Source organism: Maniola jurtina, chromosome 23 (genome assembly GCF_905333055.1).
Source record: "Maniola jurtina chromosome 23, ilManJurt1.1, whole genome shotgun sequence".
Taxonomy (NCBI): Eukaryota; Metazoa; Arthropoda; class Insecta; order Lepidoptera; family Nymphalidae; genus Maniola; species Maniola jurtina.
Window position 1 is genome coordinate 6,700,573 of NC_060051.1, and position 19,930 is coordinate 6,720,502.

Consider the following 19,930-nt stretch of genomic DNA (forward strand, 5'->3'; position numbering starts at 1 on the left):
TCGACGGTTGCTCTTTTCATAAATTCACAATATGGTTGGAGCTTATCAAATCGACTCTCTCGTATGATTTACATAATCTTCGATTGTAAAATGTGCTTATTTCATGAGCATATGTTTAATAGATTCTTTAAACATACAAAATCTTGAATTGTTTTTTAAACTGTATTGCAGACGCGCGCATACAGTTTTTTTGTATTAAAAAGCGTGCACGAATACGCGCGCATTTTGTGTGGCCAAGTCATAAGATTTTGACTCATAAGATGCTGATTAATAATAATAGTACATATTATTAGGTTATTGGTTTATGACGTTACTGGTGTCCATTCAGATATTTTTCTCTAAAATAAATTTGGAGTATTTGCATCTTTTTCTTTTTAGTATTACTAAAAAAGGATGGAAAATGAACTTTAAATTGAAAACTCTAAATTTTAGTCCTACTTTATAAACACTATGGTCAAAAATTTAACCTCTAAATTAAGAAAAAGCTTGAGCTTTAAAAAAGGTGCAAATACTCTAAAATTTGTAGTATGTGACAGGCCGAGATGGCAATCGATGTGGGAAAGCCCCGTACATTCGCACAGCTCCCGCGCTAACACAGTGTGGGATAGTCTGGGTGTGCGGGGAGTCCCCCCCGCCTCATACTCCAACTGCCATTTCGACCTGTCATGCACTATAGTTGGAATCAAAATCAGTACCATTGAATCAAAATAGTATTAGGTTATTGGTTTCTAACGTTATTAGGACAGTTTCGACGCGTTTGATGTAAGAACAATAATATAAATAATCGGTTATATGTTAGTGTTGCCAGAACTGAATGTAGTTTGTAGGTGCTTTTACAAATTTTATTCGCAGATTATACTCGCTTCATAAATTACTTTTTTTTTATATACAGTTCACTGTATGCTGTGATTCCTAAGGCTCTTACTAATAAAAAAATACACACTAGTTATAATATACCTACATTTATGTCATACGTGACGTGTATAGACCATGGTGCGTATTTTTTTTTGCGTAAACTCCGTTCCAATATCTATGTAGTCTGTGTCACTGTACTTATGTACCACACACACACACACACACACACACACACACACACACACACACACACACACACACACACACACACACACAAGCGTACGAATTTGTCTTCACTTTTTAAAACACATGACTTTTATCGTGATGCAGTGCGTAAAGAGCCTTCCAAAACGACACATTTTTTTTTACTAGCGTGGAACTACCTTTAAGGTAATGTTACCTTTAAGGTAGGAATTGACTCATTTTTATATTAAGGTAGTACTTTAATATAAAAATGAGTCAATTCGGTCTAAAATCCAGTGGAAGGAGTTTCAATAGCATGCAGTGAACTTATGCTCATGTTTATATAAAATTCAGTGATTATATTCCGTGTCTCAATATATTTAGTAACAATAGTTAGACTAATGTAGATGGACAGTCATACAAATCGATTTCTCCTTAAAACTGATACATAGATATTTTAACGAAAACTCATAGGTAAAATTCTTAAATTACAAATGACTATAATTCATATAAATGTAAGGTCGCACTACCGACGTGTCGCACGAGCAAAAGTTGCGAGAGTTATGATTCTCTAATATTACGGAGAAACATAGTACATCTTGTAAAACGATAGACCAATAAAATCCTGAAAATAAAATTCTGAATTCTTTATTTGCATAATGTGTGTACATAAAGTAATAGTGATAATTACAAAGTCAAACATTAGCCGAAGTGAGATACAAATATTAAGATTGCCTACTTTCAGTTTTACAAATATTCAACTACACAGATTCACTAAATAACATTTAGATTAATACATTTTAGTGGCAAACTTTACAAAGAAATCTCTAAAAAAATTCTGTAACAAAGCGGCTTCGTAGTCAAAAAATGTTTTCTTGTGTAAGAAATGGCCCGAAATTAAATCAATCTATCTCTAATCAGTCGATCTCAAATATTATTTGTTCCTTCTTGAGAAATACTTGACAACTATTATATCGTATCGTATACTATTATTATCGTAACTTACTGATAGACTCGTGTCAAGGGTGTGGGAAACGACAAAACAAAAAGTCGTTAGTGCGGTCTTATACCTTTATTACATACTGTACAAATAACTTTGTTGCCATAAACGTAAATGTTCTACAAATCAAAGAATAATATTCATAAATTAAGCGTAGATCTGACATTGCACTTATATTATATAAATAATTAATTATTATTTTATTGTTGTTTTCCCAGTAAGATATAAAAATTAGGTTTTTTTTTTAAAAAAAATGGTTTGTTTTCTTTGATGTGACAATTATTCTCGAATATATTTGATTTCTGTAAAGTTGTTCGCTACCCATATAATATACTAGCACTTTATATTAGTAGAGACTAGAGAGTCACCCTTATAGGCAAAGAGACGGTAGGAGCATCTCTTCTCTTATTAGAACAAACTTTCCTTTCATCCATTTCCATTTCCCCATTTTACAAAAGGAAAAATAAGTTTAAATTATTGTTCCTTGTGTGTAATTTTTATTGTAAGCTTGCTCCTTGAACAGATAACGTAGAAATTCAATTAGTCTAATAATAGTGATTTAACACGAAACTATTTGAATATATGTACCAGAAATAAAAAAGGGTCTAAGTGTTTGAGTATACCTGAATTTCATTTTTGTACCTACTAAATCGTTTCTATGTACCATCGCTATTGTACTGATTCGACCCTAAGTGCTTACAAGTACTTTCCTTGCAAGATAATATTTTACTTAATTTATTTCTGGTGTTAATTTTATAAAAGTGTTAGCAAAAATGTCTTAAACTTTATATTAGACAATGGTTTTAGTTGACTGTCATTGGACCATGACAATATTTTAGTCACATAATTATTTTCACGAAATGATTCAGCCGTCTCTTAGACTATAATAATTAATTAGAAGTTAGTGGGCAGCTTTTGTACAATTTTTCTACTTTTGGTATGTGAACATACCAAAAATCGTGTCCAAAGAGTGAAAGAGTAGAAGATATATAACTGAGTTATTATTATAATTATTAGGTCTCGAACACACTTGCAACACTACGCAATTTGATCGAAAAGAATTGCTTTCTCTATAACGCACTGATGTAAATCTGACACTTAATATGCACGGATAAACGTAATTTGACGACTTTATACTAGTTTGACAAGCGTTAACTTGAATAGTAATTAATAATTATGCTTAGAACTCTGCGGAAGTACATTCAATTTTCAATATGCGTTGCGTGACATTGGATGTTGCAAGTGTGTGTGGACCCTAATGTATTTATTTTTTATTCAGCGGTACGCCATATTAAGCATTTTTGTAATTAAATTGTTTTTCTTTGATAACAAAAATACGTATAAATTATGTATGACAAAAAAATAGTAAGTATAAAAATATTATACATTAGACAGGTTTTGAAAAAACCTCCAATATATTTTTAAGGGCCAAATAATGTACCCCAAATCAAGCACAAATTTTTAGGTAAAGGTGTGTGCATACTGTTACTGATCATGGTATTTATGTTTGGGGCGTTTAAAATATGTTTGACGAAGATTGAAATATGTATTCAAGTAAACTTAGGCCGTATTATACCTGTAAGTTTTACTCACGCAAGTAGCTTACGTTATCGACTTACGAGTTTACTAATGTAAACATTCTTAAGTTCGTAACTTAGCTTTGTAAGTAGTTTATCATATAGCCTCACAACTTACGTAAGTTGAAAAATTTACTTAACATGAGTAAAACTTACAAATGTAATCGCGGCCATAGTCTTAATTTAAACTTTTTAAACCAGCATTTTTATATCAGATTTTAAATCTACTGTATCGATACTGCTTCACTGAATCAAATTGAAGAACGCCAATTAATAAGCCCCTCTCGCTTACACACTATACCTATTTATAGTGCGAGTGAGAAGGAATGATTAGCGCCGCCATTTTCGATACTTTTCCTTATTGGCACTAGTTGGAATATGGTTAATCAGTATGCACAACCCTTTAAAATTTTTCGATAAAATATTTACTTTGATTTGGATGGTTATTTTGTTTTTTTTTTATTTGACGTCACGATGTCTATATAAAATTGAGTGGCGTCCGTACGACTGTCTATGGTATTCTATAAGTTAGGTTAGGCTATGTATTTTAGATTTTGTATGAGCTATTAAATTTAATATAATTGATATAAATATTAGGTATCCAATTTCACTGTACACGAAACTTTAAATAAACCAAACTTGGGTCAAAAGTGCAGTCTTTGTAACTAATATAATAAGTTGGGTTGTGTACAATCTCTAGATAAACGGCCGAAATTATTATCTATCTGTAATCTGTCGATAAGTTACTTAAGAGGGGTCTCTCCGTCACTCGCTTCATACAAACGTAGTTCCAATTTCATTTGGATATTAAGCAATCAAAGTCCATGAAATTTTGCAGACATATTCTAGAAACTAATATCTATGTCTGTGGTTTTCCAGATTTCTGTTGAAATATTCGGTTACAAAGTTAAAAAGTCTTAAAAATTTACATACAAATCTTTGAGCCCTTGTAATTTTAAAACTACATGTTTTTAGAAAAATCTAAAACACCACGGACCACGGACACAGATATTAGTTTCTAGAATATGTCTGCAAAATTTCATGGACTTTGGTTGCTTAATATTCAAATGAAATTGGAACTACGATTGTATGAAGCGAGTGACGGAGAGAGCCCTGTTAACAACGTTATTTTGTCAAGAATATGGTCGAGGTATGGTCTTTTTTGACAAAACATAACATTGCTAAGGAAGGAACTTGTCGACAAAATTACAGATTGATTTTATTATATTTATTTCAGTCATAAATTAACAGGTCCATAAGTATTGTCATATAGTGGACACAACGTATTAATAGAGAAACTACAGAAAGAACTGATTGGACTGTTAGTTTCAAAAGCTTTATTTGATCAAAGTGTTATCTTTTTCATCCTGTTCCTCACATAAAAAAATGCTTTAAATTTTTAATCCTTTCAATAAGTTTGAGTAAAGTTTCGTGTACAACGAAATGGTGTAAAAATTTTTGTAAATGGGTGCGTATGCGATTGCTTAGTTACAATTGCGATGTTTTATTAAGATTCCTGACTGTCTTATTTATAATTGGTTTTTCCTTTATTCCTAATTGGTTGACTAAAGTTTCAGAGTTAACACTGCCGTTAGAACAATCTCATGTATTTATTAAGTAAGTAACCTACGTTTCAAACATAGCAATTGTAACCTGTAAATTAGTCGACAGATAATTTACTCAAAAATCCAATCCGAACCATAGAGAACAATATCTAGATACTACCTTATCCTGACAAAAATAAACTTCAAATTATGTAATATCAATAATTTCTAAATTCTGTCGACTATGATGACGCTATCGAAGTAATATCGGACAATTAATGCTTACTCTGTGTCTGACACAGAAATCGAAGGTACTTGGCGCAGTCATCGAAACCGCCGTAACCATCTTAGGCAGCATAATCACTTACTATCAGGTGAGATTGCAGTCAAGGGCTAACTTGTATCAAAATTCAAAAAAAATTAGGCAGATGCTTGATCCGGAATTACTTCGATCGCCTCACCGCACATAAGATCGCTGTGAAGTGATGTCCGATTTAATGTTAAGTAATGTTATAACGGGGCCTGTATGTGATTTCGGATACAGGAGGCTCTTTTTTGGTCAAGTATTAATATGATTTAAAAGTTTGCATTAACTTCATGTCGTAGTCAGAAAAAATAGGTCCGTATTTAACTACTCTATGTAGTTCAACATATCTTTTTTTTATAGTTTGATTAAAAATGCAAAAATTTATAACACGTTTTTCTGAATGTACCTAGATAAGTCACTATTTAGCTGTTGTTATGGCTGCTTTTTTTTTTGTTATTTTTTCCTTCATTCAATCCAATTTTTTTTTATACTCCTAAATATAATATTACAAAATCGTGCCATTAAAAAAAAGACGCTACAGTATTAATTTTTATTTAATATCGAATTGGAATGCGAAGGATCTCTAAACTGTGTTCAGTATATTTTAGTATTGCAACTATGAAACGCATGCGGGCCCCAGCGCGACTGAAGTGTTTTAGCTTTTAAAAAACGTAAGATGTAGGAATGTTGCGATTTTTATATAAAATAGTTATATGTTAGTATAAAAGTATAGTTGGATAAGATTGTTTGTGAGAAAATTTGTTTGTTTGTACTATTTTTAACCCCCGACCCAAAAATGCTATGAGGTAGGTACAGCCCGCTGACAGACAGACAAACGGACGGACAGCGGTGGCTTAGTATTAGTGTTTCTTCGGGTACGAAACTCTAAAAAGTAACAGCATGGTATCTATCAAACAATCCAAACCTCTGTAAATGAAAGTTTTTTTTAGCTCTCCTGATAATTTGCTAATTTTGACTTACGTGGTGTTAGAACTTATGGGGCAAGCGACGGGTCCGCCTGCGAAATTGAAATATTTGGTTTTTCGCAATTTGTAAACTAATATGACAAAGTGGGCTTATGGCATTCTAGTTGCGACAATGACAGTATCATTTCCACGTGTTTATATAAAAATCTTTACTTGATGAGGCCCAGTTTAAGAAATTGGCTCTAGTATCGACTAATTTGTGAGTTACAGTCGATACTAGAGCTAATTTCTTAAACTGGACCCTTTCAAGTAAAGAGTTTTATATAAATGGATGGGGATGATACTGTTATTGTCGCAAATAGAATACCATAAGCCTACTTTGTCGTATTAGTTTACAAATTGCGAAAAACCAAATAAAATTTGAATTTCGCGGGCAGACCTGTCGCATCCACTCGAAATATTATAATGTTAGTAACATTATGGAGTTTTAAGTAAACTGGAACATCTTAGTAGCATTTGGATTTCAACCGCATAAACTCGTCACTTACATATACTATGTATTTAAATCACATAGAAAAACGTAGATTTACACTTTATTAAGTCTTTAACGCAACAAAAATTCGACGTTTGAATAAAATTTTTAAAAAAAAAACAATGATTTTAGCTAAATCAGAAAGTAGATTAAATAAAATGAGGAATTGTGTAGGTATTTAGGTCACTTATTCCAAACTTTAAAAATATTTTTCGATTAGTGATTAAAAAAATTGTAATTGAATATTACGCACAAATCTATTTTTAAGGGGTAACTTTTGTACTTATTAAAAATATTCTAAAATGTATTTTAAAAAAAAAACATTGATTTTAATGAAATTCACGGACAACTATGGATCTGACTAATATTAATTTGGTTAAAGCATACTGTAGGAGGTATGAAAAGCTATGAAAATGTTGTTTATTTATTGTTTTATGAGTTGTGCCACTTTAAAAGAGAGTACATTCAAACAATTTTCTCATTTGACATACTCCAAATATGGAGGGCTAAATAATAACCGAGGATGTATTACATAACGCAGTCGTAAACGATTTAAAAAGTGATTGCAATCACTATCCTAGAATAACGGATTTCATTTTTGACCCACGGATTCGCGATATAAACCGATTGTGATTGCAACTGCGTTACGTAACTAACACCCCAGTTTAGATCGCTTGTTATACTGAAACGCGCTTTTGTATACATATTTTCTCTAGTCTTCTGCTCATGCCTAAATGCTACCCTTTTTAGTTATTATACCTGATTACTGATTATATTAAATTAATTCGTAATTTTACAATGTGGCTAATTCTGTTATACATAATCTCTAAACAAACATGACAGGACTAAATGTATTGCTATTCCTTTCATAATCATGACTCCTTGCGGAAAAGGATAACACTACACTATTTGGACCTTTCAATTTAACTCAGCTTAGAAATTGTGTACTGAATTAGTTACATATCGCATGTTCAGTTTAAAACACACATGTTTTGATGATTATGCAGTTTTTCTGATGTGTGTTTAAGTCCTTAGGGTGCGTAGGCGTTTGTCCGATCCGAAGAACAGTAAGCCTAGCACATAAGTTTGGTAACTTTAATTGTCAATCTGAAATGCAATAAGAACACCATGTCAATTACACCAAGTGTGATTAACGAAATGTTATAACCACAACTTCCATGCTAGGCCCCCTGAATTCGAATGTCTGTGTCAGAAATATTATGATCATTTCGATCGAAATTTTCTTTTATACGGATCGGGAAAATGCACTAAGCACTCTTACTGTCGCAATAATACTGACTGACAACTACAACTTATTTACGCCAACATGAGTATTTAGTCAGTCAGTCTAGTGGCATTTGTATTAGTCAAACTTTTTGATTTTTCAAATCAAAAATCTTATAAATCGACTGTTTTCATATCTCTCTGTGACTATGTTCTTTGCTAATAATAAATTATTTGTACTAAAATAGTTTGTTCTAAATCGAAACTTTGTATAAGTAGGTATATTTAATATAATTATTATTATTATAATGAAATTTTTATACGTGCGTATAGGTCTTGCATGAAAATATTTGTTTTTCTTGAATGTATCGAATAATGTATTCATATTCAAACTACATATCTGGACTAATAGTTTGGCCAAAATAAAATTGATTTACATGACTACCATAAAATTAGAGATATGTAGCTTTACCTAAATTTAACGTGGGCGATGTCGAGTATAAAAGCTAGTGTTTATTCATTAATTCACTGTCGATTCGTCTATTATTTGAATTTGAATATGAATAATGAATATTCGAATATTCACAATGCATTATGTTTTCATACATCATCTGTATTCGAGTTTAGTACTATTGAAGCGCTTGCATGCTTATTATGTAAATATAATAACGGTTATAAAACCCAAACGGTAAGCAGTGTCTTTGCGCCAACCCCTCTATTTCTCTACAGTAGTGCTGTATTTAATTTAATTTTTTATACCTAAGCATTCGGACGTTATCGTACTAAAAAGTAATATTAATTTTTATTATGTTTTTATTTTTGTAAATAGATAATGCAGGTCATGTAATACGATATTTTTGAAAATATACCAATATTTAGAAAGCTGGACGCGTTTTATTATTCTCAGCCTAAATTCTTAAGGGGCATGAGACGGCACGGGTCTGCCCGTGAAATTCAAATTTAATTTGGTTTTTCGCAATCTGTAAACTAATACGACCACGTAGGCTTATGGCATTTTAATTGCGCCAATGGCAGTATCATCCTCACACTAATTTGTGAGTAATAGTCGATACTAGAACTAATTTCTTAAACTGGACCCTTCAAGTAAAGATTTTTATATAAACCTATGAGGATGATACTGCCATTGGCGCAATTAAAGTGCCATAAGCCTACTTTGTCGTATTAGTTTACAAATTGCGAACAACCAAATTAAATTTCAATTTCGCGGGCAGACCCGTCTCATGCCCTTCAAAAGTATAAAAGTGACTGAAGCAATTTTGATGAAATTGAAATTGGACCTATTTTAGGGAATTAACTAAGAGAAACAGTACCCATGCAATAGAAATTACTTCCCAACCGAAGGTTCGTGCGCGAAGGTGTCAAAAGGTAAGTAAGCCTCCCGCAAATGTGTTTTTGTGATCTTATCCTTATCTATTTACTTTGAATTCGATTAATAACGGCCCAAAATTGATTAGAACCGTACGTTTCGTGTCTCCATGGCCGATATTAAAATTAATTCAATAATTTTTATTATGCGCTCCTGCGCTAACAATAGATATTGTTGAGAGGACGCTATTTGATTTTTTAGCGCATTCAAACATTTTAAGTTTTGTCGTCTGTTCTTGACTGTGTTCTAATAAAATGCAGCCAGAGATTAGAATATGGTGAAAAAGCATTTACTATGAACAAGGCTCAAATAACTACCTGACGAAAGTTCCAAGGCAAAATAATTTAAAACGTGGCAAAATAATCTTCTAGGTACAAACTGTCTGCCTAGTGTATTTTCGTTCAATCTTACAATCCCGTAATCGTAGAAAAATTTTGAATTCGCTTATTTTTATACATAGGTATCTTACTAACTTGTTAATCATTTAGGTACTATTATTTAATAACACTAATGAGGTTGGTACCTAACTGCTAAGTAAGTAGGTACCTATTATCTACCTACTGAGGGCTCTCTCCGTCACTCGTTTCATACAATCGTAGTTCCAATTTCATTTGAATATTAAGCAACCAAAGTCCATGAAATTTTGCAGACATATTCTAGAAACTAATATCTGTGTTTGTGGTTTTCCAGATTTCTGTTAAAATATTCGGTTTCAAAGTTACGCGGTCTTAAAAATTTTCATGTAAATCTTTGAGCCCCTGTAATTTTAAAACTACATATTTTTAGAAAAATCTAAAACACCACAGACACAGATATTAGTTTCTAGAATATGTCTGCAAAATTTCATGGACTTTGGTTGCTTAGTATTCAAATGAAATTGGAACTACGATTGTATGAAACGAGTGACGGAGAGCTGCAGCTGCATGTGCAAATGATAACATGTTTCACCCACAGAGTAGGTACATTGCGAGAGCTATTTATAAACTGCAAAGCTGCAAGGTTACTTTTTCCTTGTTTACATAGCTGCTAGGCAAGTGCAACACGAAGTAGAAATAAAAATACCGTAATGTTATGGTAATACTGGTTTTCTGTTTATTCAGAAGATACTTATAAAATAATCATAACCAACCATACATCGTTATACAGTCATACATAGTTTAATATACGCAAAACATACAATTACACACAAAGCTCAGTCTCGTAAAGAAAAAAAAATTAAGACACTGCGCACGATTTTTTCTTTGTACTTCCTATTGCTTATTTATCTCCGTTAGCATTAGCCTGTGAAGTTTGGTCCTTGATCTCCTTTCGAACGGGGCCGGTTTGAGCTATGGGCACACTTCGCTCGTTCTTCAAAGCTGGAGCAACTTTTGGTGCAATAATGCTCAGTACACCATCAGATGAGAGTCTGGATTCAACTGTTTCAGGGTTGCATCCTTCAGGAAGGGCGTATTTCCGAGTAAACTGCCGGGAAATGTATCCATGCTCGTCTTGCTTTTCCTCGTGTTTGCCTTCAACGACGATGAAGCCGTCGGCCGTCTTCACTGAGATTTCTTCAGGGGCAAAATGTTGGACGTCTAGGTTGACTTGGAATTTGTCCTTGTCCGATTTGATGGTTGAGCCGATATCTCTTGCAACTGCGGCCATTTGACGCCATGGCCTGTAATAATCCCGTGAGAGCATAGGAGCCACCGCTGCCGTTAGCAAGTCTTCAGGTGTTAAAGCTAGGCCAAAGTCCTGATCGATGAGCCGGTGAGGGTGAGCGATGGCGTGAGGTCGGTCACACCCGATGATAAATGGTAATAGAGACATTGTAGATTGTTGTGTAGAACTTACTTGAATAGAACTTGTAGGTCGCAGTGCGGTCGCACCAAATTGTTTACTGTGTCGCTTTCTTGAATTGACTGTAAAAACGCCGGCCGGCGTGGCTTTTATATGAGAGAGGTGCGCCATCTAGTGACAAGTAGAAATTTCTAGTGCACTTTATTTGTGTGAGTAGCATATTGTACAGAGCCTGCGCCGCGCCTACTATTGAACAATAGCGAAAATTCTGGCAAGTTCGCGCAGGGTTCAGCTGTTCGGGCCGTCAGCTGAGAGTCTCGTCGTTTATCGACACAGTTCTCGAAAAGGTGTTAGGTAGTATTGATTGTATTGTGTATTGGTATTGATATTGACACAGAATATATAATAGTTACGTTAGTATTATTAAGTCAATGATAATAACGCTGTATTGTATGAATTTGTTATCAGAAATGCTGCAATTTTAGTGCATAACATAGATAACGACTTAATGAATGATGAAAGTTATTTTTGTATATTTTGCTCTTTGATGGTTAACAGCGCATACCTATAATATGAGAAAAGGACTATCTTTTTATGCAGAACTTACGAATTCTATACTTAGTCTAGCTAAAGCTTTCTATTGATCCTGCCTCACAGACAGCTGACTCATAGATAATAGGTACATGGGGCTTTACTGGTCTGTGCAGAATATAATAAAACTAGGTAGAGCATAGGTAGAGCTTGTCTATTTTGAAATGACGCCTACTTTTTTTATCTAAGATAGGTACATATCGACCTATTTATTATTCCACACGAAAATCAAAAACCAGCAAAGTGCAAGTCGGGCTTAGCTTTTTTAGGGTTCCCTACATAATTATGAACATCATCATAATTTTGGATGTATGAAATCGAGCTTGAACATAGCAATAAACTGAAGAAACCCCCAAAAAATGTTCGTTAGTTTTGTTATGTTATGTGTTGTTTAGTTATGTTTTGGGTACGGAACCCTAAAAACGGCATAAGTAGGTAGGTACCTATTATATTGTTACCGTAAAGAAAGCTGGGACCTGGGTTCTAAGTTGGGGTTCTCTATTGTATACTTACATGTAGGTACCTATAACTGCAAATAATATTTTTTGAGTTATTATCGCCAAAAACTGTGGGATTCTTCAAAACCTAATGTTTCTGTAAAATAATGCTACTTACGTAGAATCAACGGAGGTACCTACAGCTACATATAAGTATAAATGTTTGTTATTACTTGTGCCATTACTTAATAGGTAAGTATACCTACTTAGTTTTTAATTTGGTTCTACGTACCTAGGATTCTCTTTCAGAAATATTAACTAAGTACCTACCTATATAAGTACCTACTCAGCATAGAAATAAAAATACTCTAGTCAATGCTACTTAGTTTTAGAAATTTCCCATGTTTTTGGCGATAAGTAAGTAGTTACCTAACTCACAAAAAATATTCTTTGCAGTTAACGGCTTTTTACGGTTCCTTTACGGTTCCGTACCCCAAAAGTACAAACGGAACGCAAGAATCACTTTGTTGTCTGTCTGTGTCTGTCCGTCTGTCGTATCTGTTAAGAAAACCTATAGGGTACTTCACGTTGAATAATGAAACTTCGCAGATAAGTAGGTCTTAGGTAAGTATAGCTCATGTAAAGGTAAAAACCTGAAAACCGCGAATTTGTGGTTACATCACAAAAAAAAAATGTTCATGAACAAATAATAAGAAGGTAGGTACTTACCTATTTTCGATTTTCAAAGTGAGATAACTATACCAAGTGGGGTATCATATGAAAGGGCTTTACTTGTACATTCTAAAGCAGATTTTATTTATTTTTATTCATAATAGTTTTTGATTTATCGTGCAAAATATCGAAAAAAATACCCGAGTTCGAAACCCTCGGTGCACGAGTCTGACTCGCACTTGGCCGGTTTTTTATAAGGACGGCAGCCTTAATACTTATCTTCCATTAAATTCCTAAACACATTATTACCCATGTAGTTATGTAAGTATACCTACTCATCGCTGTTATTCCCCAATACCTACCTGTAGGTACACACACCGACATGTATTGTATACATGATTCTACATTCTACAAGTGTGTCTGTACCACACTAGTAATTTTGTTCTAGGTATTCGGGAATCGAACCTGTGATGCGTGCACGCATTATAAATTTATTGATAGGTAATTACTATATATCGTAGGTATCTACTAAGATATTTAGCTATAATAGCTAATATAGTAGCTATAATACGTCCATGTACTTAACTAAGTTATGACTATGACGACCTACGAAGTCCAGACGGCCTGGAATGTACTCGAAAATATCGATTAGCCACCCCGCCGCCGCGCTGTCACAGGGTTGTAAAGGTCAGTGACACCAAGACTAAGACTCAAAGTTTAGATAAGCTACTTCCCGCTAGATGTCCTTATTTATCAAATATTTTAATTATAAAATCATTGTACCTACATAATCAATGCCGTTATTGCGGTATGCAAGCAAAAATATCGATAATTAACAACTGCTTTTAACGATACCTTATAAAAAAACAAAAGGTAAACATCAGTACGTGGTCCACCCAGATTTGCGAAAAAGACCACGTCAGACTTTTCCAGAAGGATCCACTTGCCACTAGATGGCGGTATTCATATATAAAACAAGCAGCGCGATTCAAGCGCGTTATTCGAAATCTGAATCTTGCGAAGACAGTGTGTGAAGAATAATAATTGAAGTGCGATTTATTTAGATTGTTTGGAGAATTTTGAAACGTTAAAGTGTGTCATTCAATAATCAAAACTATGGAGAAATTAATGAAATTATTTTTGGTGGCCATAATTTTCGGAGCGGTTCAAGCGGAAGAACAATGTCCACAAAAACGACAGGCTAACGTTGGTAACAGGCTCATCGACCAAGATTTTGGATTGGAACTAACACCAGACGATTTAATCACATCCATGATGTCTCCCTTCATGTTCCGGGATTACTTCCGACCTTGGCGGTATATGGAGGCGCTCACCAGAGATTTAGGATCAACTATAAAGACTGAGAAAGACAAGTTCACTATCAATTTGGATGTCCAACACTTCGCTCCAGAAGAAATCAGTGTCAAGACCGCTGATGGTTATGTGACGATAGAAGCAAAACACGAAGAAAAGAAAGATGAACATGGATTGATTTCGCGGCAGTTTGTAAGAAAATACTCTTTGCCAGAAGGCGTAGAGCCCGAAAATGTGGTGTCGCAACTATCAAGTGATGGAATTTTAACTATAACAGCACCTAGGAAGGAGGTTGAGGGTAAAGGCGAACGGGTAGTGCCCATCACCCAGACAGGTCCAGTCCGCAAGGAGGCTAAGGAATCGAAGGAAGATAAATCGTGTTCGGCTGAAAAATGTAATTAAAAATCTATCTGTAATGCCAAAGAGGCCTATCTTTCAAAGACTGATATGTGATAGTTACTAAAATAAACATTTTTAAATCTTTACCCGACTTTTTATTTATTATACATTGAACTATCATACAATACATAACAAATGAGTTCTCACGCGCCATTTAAATTGTACCTGTCAAATATCATGTCAAAAGTACGAATTTGGTCCTTATTTTAAAGGTAAGTTGGACATGATACTTGACCCATAGAGTTAATATAATAATATGGCGCGTGAGAAGTTATTTTGTATGGACTGATATAGGAACTATAATCTCGGCTTATTTATCACCATTTTAGTTAGGGCCCCGTTGCAACGGACTCTTATTAGGTACGTTTCCACTGCTCTCCGTCCGTCTATCTGTCTGTCAGCGGGCTATATCGCATGAACGGTAAATTATGGTCGTTCTGCTGTGAAAACTATTGCCGCTATAATAACCAGACTACAGTACCTAATTAATATCAATTATTTTTTTAAAGGTCTACTATATTATTATAAACGAAAAAACTTTAAATGATGCCGATGGTACGGAACCCTTCGTGTGCAACCCCGGATCATGGTCCACGAATCCAGAGCCATATAGCCAATAAAAAACAACAAATGTCTGATGTGTCAAATCTGTCAAATCAAAAATACAAAATGAAAACAAAAAGTAAAAACATTTTTTTCAATTTTACACAGCTCTTTGATTAATTCTTGTTATTTACCTGTTTAAATATTTTAATTTTTATAACAAAGTATTAAAAAAAAATGGTGAATTATTGCTGCATACCAAGTTGCGGCCGGAACAGTAGAAATCACAAACATTTGAATTTTTACGGCTTGCCTAAGGAATTACACCGGTAAGTACGTTTTTTAGATGACTAACGAGTGGTAATAAAACAAACTTGATAATATTATATCTAACTAGATGATGCCCGCGACTCCGTCCGCGTGGATTTAGGTTTATTTTAAAACCCCGTGGGAACTCTTTGCTTTTCCGGGATTAAAAGTGACCGAAGTTAATTTCCGGGACGCAAGCTACCTCTGTACCAATTTTCATATAAATCGGTTTAACGGATAGATTCTTAAGAGTCCCGTAGGAACTCTTTGATTTTCCGGGATAAAAAGTAGCCTACGTCCGTCCCCGGGATGTAAGCTAACTCTGTACCAAATTTCATTAAAATCGGTTCAGCGGTTGAGCTGTGAAAACGTAGCAGACAGACAGACAGACACACTTTCGCATTTAAAATATTAGTATGGATATAAATGGCATAGTAGGTATAAAATACACTTGATAGTTCTTGAGAGTGTGGATGTTTAAATCTGACACAAACTACTACCTATTTATTAAATGTGCATTAATAGTGCAAATCAAGTTAAAACTAAAGGAGGTCGCTTTAAATAAATAATATAATAAAAAAGCCTTATATTTATCCTTAATAAATTTCTAAACAAAGTATTGGTTGACAAAAAAATAATTTTTATTTTAATTTTAAGGACCTCTCATTGAGTAAAGGCCTCCTCCAGATTTCTCCAGGTCTTCCTGTCTAGAGCCTTTTTTTCCAGTTTATGCCTCCCGTTTCTTTGATTTCATTTTCCCAGCTTTCTACAGGTCTACCTCTCTTTCGTTTCCCAATTGGGCCACGCCATTCAGTCAAAGGAGGTCGCTTTACCAGCTTGAAAAAAAAATTAATTTAATAACTAGGCCACTTGAAATGCTTACAATGCTTCTTCATTATTAAATTTTAGCCAAAAGCTATGGCTCCAGCTCGCCTGCAGACATGACCTGCTAGATAAGGACATGGAAAAGCTTCGGAAAACGATCAGATTCTGCTCCAGACACTTTCCACCCAATGCCATAGTGAACCGGCATTTGAGTCAAGATGCCCTGCCGTCTGAAAGCTTACCAGGGTCTATTGATGAAGGTGATTAATCACTTATCCGCTAAATTAAAATTAGTTTAGTATTTCTACTGAAATATAGAGATTTCCTCTGTCTGTCTGTATGTTAAAGTCATTAAAGTCATTTATTTATTCAAATTGGGTACTAATGTACACTTTCTGATTGTCAAACAATGATGTAGTGCTGATAATAATTAATTACGTTAACTTAAAAGTAAAGCTACGAGGGTTCCAAACGCGCCCAAGTCTGAGAAGAGCCCACAACAAACGTAGCCCGGTTTTTTTCCATTAATTACCAATCTCATAAAATTTTAAAAACTTGTGGGACTGGCTTGCACCTACCTGCTTTGCTCCCTATAAACCAGTATGTAAGACAAAGACAGAGTAATTACTTAATATCACATGAGCTCTCTTGCTTGATTGCTCACTATTTGTATGACAAAACAGATATGTGCTAGGCATTCTAGTATGATGCTATGTATGTAGAAACTGATAAGGCGTACTATGGGCTTACCTCTTCCAAGTTAGTCCCTTCCATCTTAGAATGCATCTTAACTTGCCAGGTGAGATTGCAGCCAAGGGCCAACTTGTAATAGAAATAATAATATTCAAGACAATATTTCCAGATGAACCCGACACTCCAGAGAGACACGAAGGCATTATCTGTGACAGCTGCCAGGATCCTGTGCAGGGGTTCCGCTACAAGTGTGTGACGTGTGACAACTTTGATCTGTGCCAGAAATGTGAGATGCTCGAACGACATCCACATCACTATATGCTACGGATACCCAAATCTATTAAATTTGTGAGTAGGGCTTAGTATAAGTTTGTACATCTGGAAAATATCGATAGATTTTTGACTATTGATAAAACTATCAAGTCAATGTAAAATGGATCTAAAATCTTTTGTGTTAAGGTTCAAGTTCACTAATACGCCTACATCCAGTGTAGCAAGCAGAAACTTTGTTACCAAGATATTTTTAGTGCTGCATAAATAATTTTTACACAATGATGTTTAGATAGTTTTTCCAATTTTACAGTTATTCAATACTTAAAATCTATCAATGTACAATTTAATCTTTTACTAAAAATACCCGATTATAGTACGCGACAGGTCTAGATGGCAATCGGGGTATAAGGTAGGGGGACGCACGTCGCTCGCGTTATTCTATACCGGATTAGTGCAGGAGCTGTGAGAGTGTGCGGGCCGTCCCCACCCCGATATCTCATAACAGTACCTAATCTTTTATCCATAAAACATTAATGTAGATACTTTAAGCTAAAAAATTACTTTTTCTATTCCAGAAACTCGCTGACGATTTAATAAACAAATGGCGCAACTTATTTCAAAAAGAGCATGTATTACCAGAATATGACTCTTCAAGTGATGACGAACCCGTCACGAAGTACATTAAAACGTACGACAGTGGCATAGATTTGACAGAAGATGACAAAAATGTTATAAGAAATGAGGTAACGAGAGCAATAAATGTTGCAAAGCAGAAAGTTCTGACACAAGTTGTAAAGGAAAAAGAAAAGAGGTCAAATAAAAGAAAAGAAACCAATGCTGTACCAAAAGTAGAATATAAAATAGTTAAAATGGATGAAGTAGAAGTACAAGGCGATTTTCAAGAAAATCAAGCAGCACCAGAATTGGCCTTTGCGGATGTGAATGAGGAGTTGAAGTTTGACCAGGCAGATGTAAAGCCGCCAGTAACAGATGCACCTCTAGCTGTTGCTATGCCTAATAATACGAACATGACAGGTACACTACTATTATTAACCAATAAAATAACCCTGTGTGAGAACATGCATAAGGATTTTTTAACCCCCGACCCAAAAAGAGGGGTGTTATAAGTTTGACGTGTGTATCTGTGTATCTGTGTATCTGTCTGTGGCATCGTAGCGCCTAAACGACTGAACCGATTTTAATTTAGTTTTTTTGTTTGAAAGGTGGCTTGATCGAGAGTGTTCTTAGCTATAATCTAAAAAAATTGGTTCAGCCGTTTAAGAGTTATCAGCTCTTTTCTAGTTTTCTTGTAGAAAAGAAGGTTAGATAACCGTTAGGTTCTTAATATTCTGTCAATAGACAAATGTCAAGCTGTCAAGATGGACGTTGTCTAAATACATAATTATTTATTTGAAAATGATGTTTTGGAAAACTCAAATACTTTGGATCGTCGGGGGTGTTATAAATTTTTAATTTACACTTGTTAATAAATGTATAGGCATGCAATTGACTGCCATCACACCGAACAGATGATGCAGGTGGTGGAGAAGGTGTCAGAAAGTGAAGCGCGCCTGCCCAGAAAATGCCTATTCATTCTTAAGGTCATAGCACACATATCAATTGCGAAAAGGATGTGTGCTATGCTTTTAAAGGTTCTGTAGTCAGGCTAAAGTAGGGCCAATTTATAAAAAAAAAATGTTTTATTCATAGTGTTTTATTACAAAGTTGTTGAATTTTGATGAAGTTTCAAATCTATTAAATTGGCCTTACTTTTTTCACTCATAATTTAAAAATATCCTTTAATGAAGTACCATTCGAGAACAAACCATAGTTCTTTCGACTTTCATGTTCAGGCCGTTAGCCTGATTTTTTTTTTAAATTTAAATGTGCCTGTATGTAGCTGTAACAGATTTCTACAATGGTGCCAAATTTTGCCTTATGGCTCTTATAATTAATTTTAAAAATTGATGTGATATACAGACACAAAGGCGAACAGGTAGATTCCTTTTTCAGTATGAAATCCTAAAAAAAACATTTTCTATGCCCCTGATTTGATGCCAACTCTTGAACATCTAAAATAGTAATAATTAATTAATTACTCTTTACATAAAGTTAGTAATGTCCCAAACTAATTTTTTTTTCATTACAGTTGAAAACCAGCCAATGCTCTATGTCACACTGAGTAACGACCTATCACAGTTTATGATAGAGCTTGCTGATAACAATGCCAGTGGAAGCAGTATGATGAAATGAAAAGTTTTTTGTGAATGAAATTTTTCTGAAACAAGAAGAATAAATTGAATGTGTTTGTGATATTTTGCACTAACTACATGTTCGTAATATGTTACGTAATTAAGTAATTATTATTATTAAGTAGGTACCTAATTTATGGAAGTAGTTACTTACCTACTAAGTTAGGTACTTTGTGTAAATAAAAAAAAATTGTTATTATTTTTTTACTTGACATAGTTCCTACGCACTCCCATCTATAAGTATACCTATTAATATTATTTATGTTTCTGGATTATTACGTATTCTTAGCTGATGAGTACCGTAT

At 34.2% G+C, this 19,930-nt stretch overlaps 3 protein-coding genes and 1 long non-coding RNA gene across 4 annotated transcripts; 2 read left to right on the forward strand and 2 right to left on the reverse strand.

The window, feature by feature from the left end:
- Positions 1 to 1,333: 1,333 nt before the first annotated feature.
- On the reverse strand, positions 1,334 to 4,445 carry LOC123877418. The gene is made up of 2 exons (XR_006798584.1): positions 2,882 to 4,445; positions 1,334 to 2,437 (listed from the first exon to the last, which is right to left on the reverse strand). It is a non-coding gene; the product is annotated as an uncharacterized LOC123877418 (long non-coding RNA).
- A 6,159-nt stretch (positions 4,446 to 10,604) lies between these two features.
- LOC123877409 (protein lethal(2)essential for life-like) lies at positions 10,605 to 11,451 on the reverse strand. Its single transcript, XM_045924174.1, has one exon. It carries the CDS (start codon positions 11,345 to 11,347, stop codon positions 10,793 to 10,795), a length of 555 nt encoding a protein of 184 aa, XP_045780130.1. The 5' UTR covers positions 11,348 to 11,451; the 3' UTR covers positions 10,605 to 10,792.
- A 2,544-nt stretch (positions 11,452 to 13,995) lies between these two features.
- On the forward strand, positions 13,996 to 14,814 carry LOC123877410 (protein lethal(2)essential for life-like). Its single transcript, XM_045924175.1, has one exon. The coding sequence runs from the start codon at positions 14,134 to 14,136 to the stop codon at positions 14,731 to 14,733; it is 600 nt and encodes a 199-aa protein (XP_045780131.1). The 5' UTR covers positions 13,996 to 14,133; the 3' UTR covers positions 14,734 to 14,814.
- Positions 14,815 to 15,392: 578 nt separating this feature from the next.
- Positions 15,393 to 19,824, forward strand: LOC123877404. The gene is made up of 5 exons (XM_045924170.1): positions 15,393 to 15,602; positions 16,492 to 16,667; positions 17,270 to 17,448; positions 17,949 to 18,408; positions 19,523 to 19,824. The coding sequence occupies exons 1-5, from the start codon at positions 15,511 to 15,513 to the stop codon at positions 19,624 to 19,626; spliced, it is 1,011 nt and encodes a 336-aa protein (XP_045780126.1). The 5' UTR covers positions 15,393 to 15,510; the 3' UTR covers positions 19,627 to 19,824.
- Positions 19,825 to 19,930: the final 106 nt, after the last annotated feature.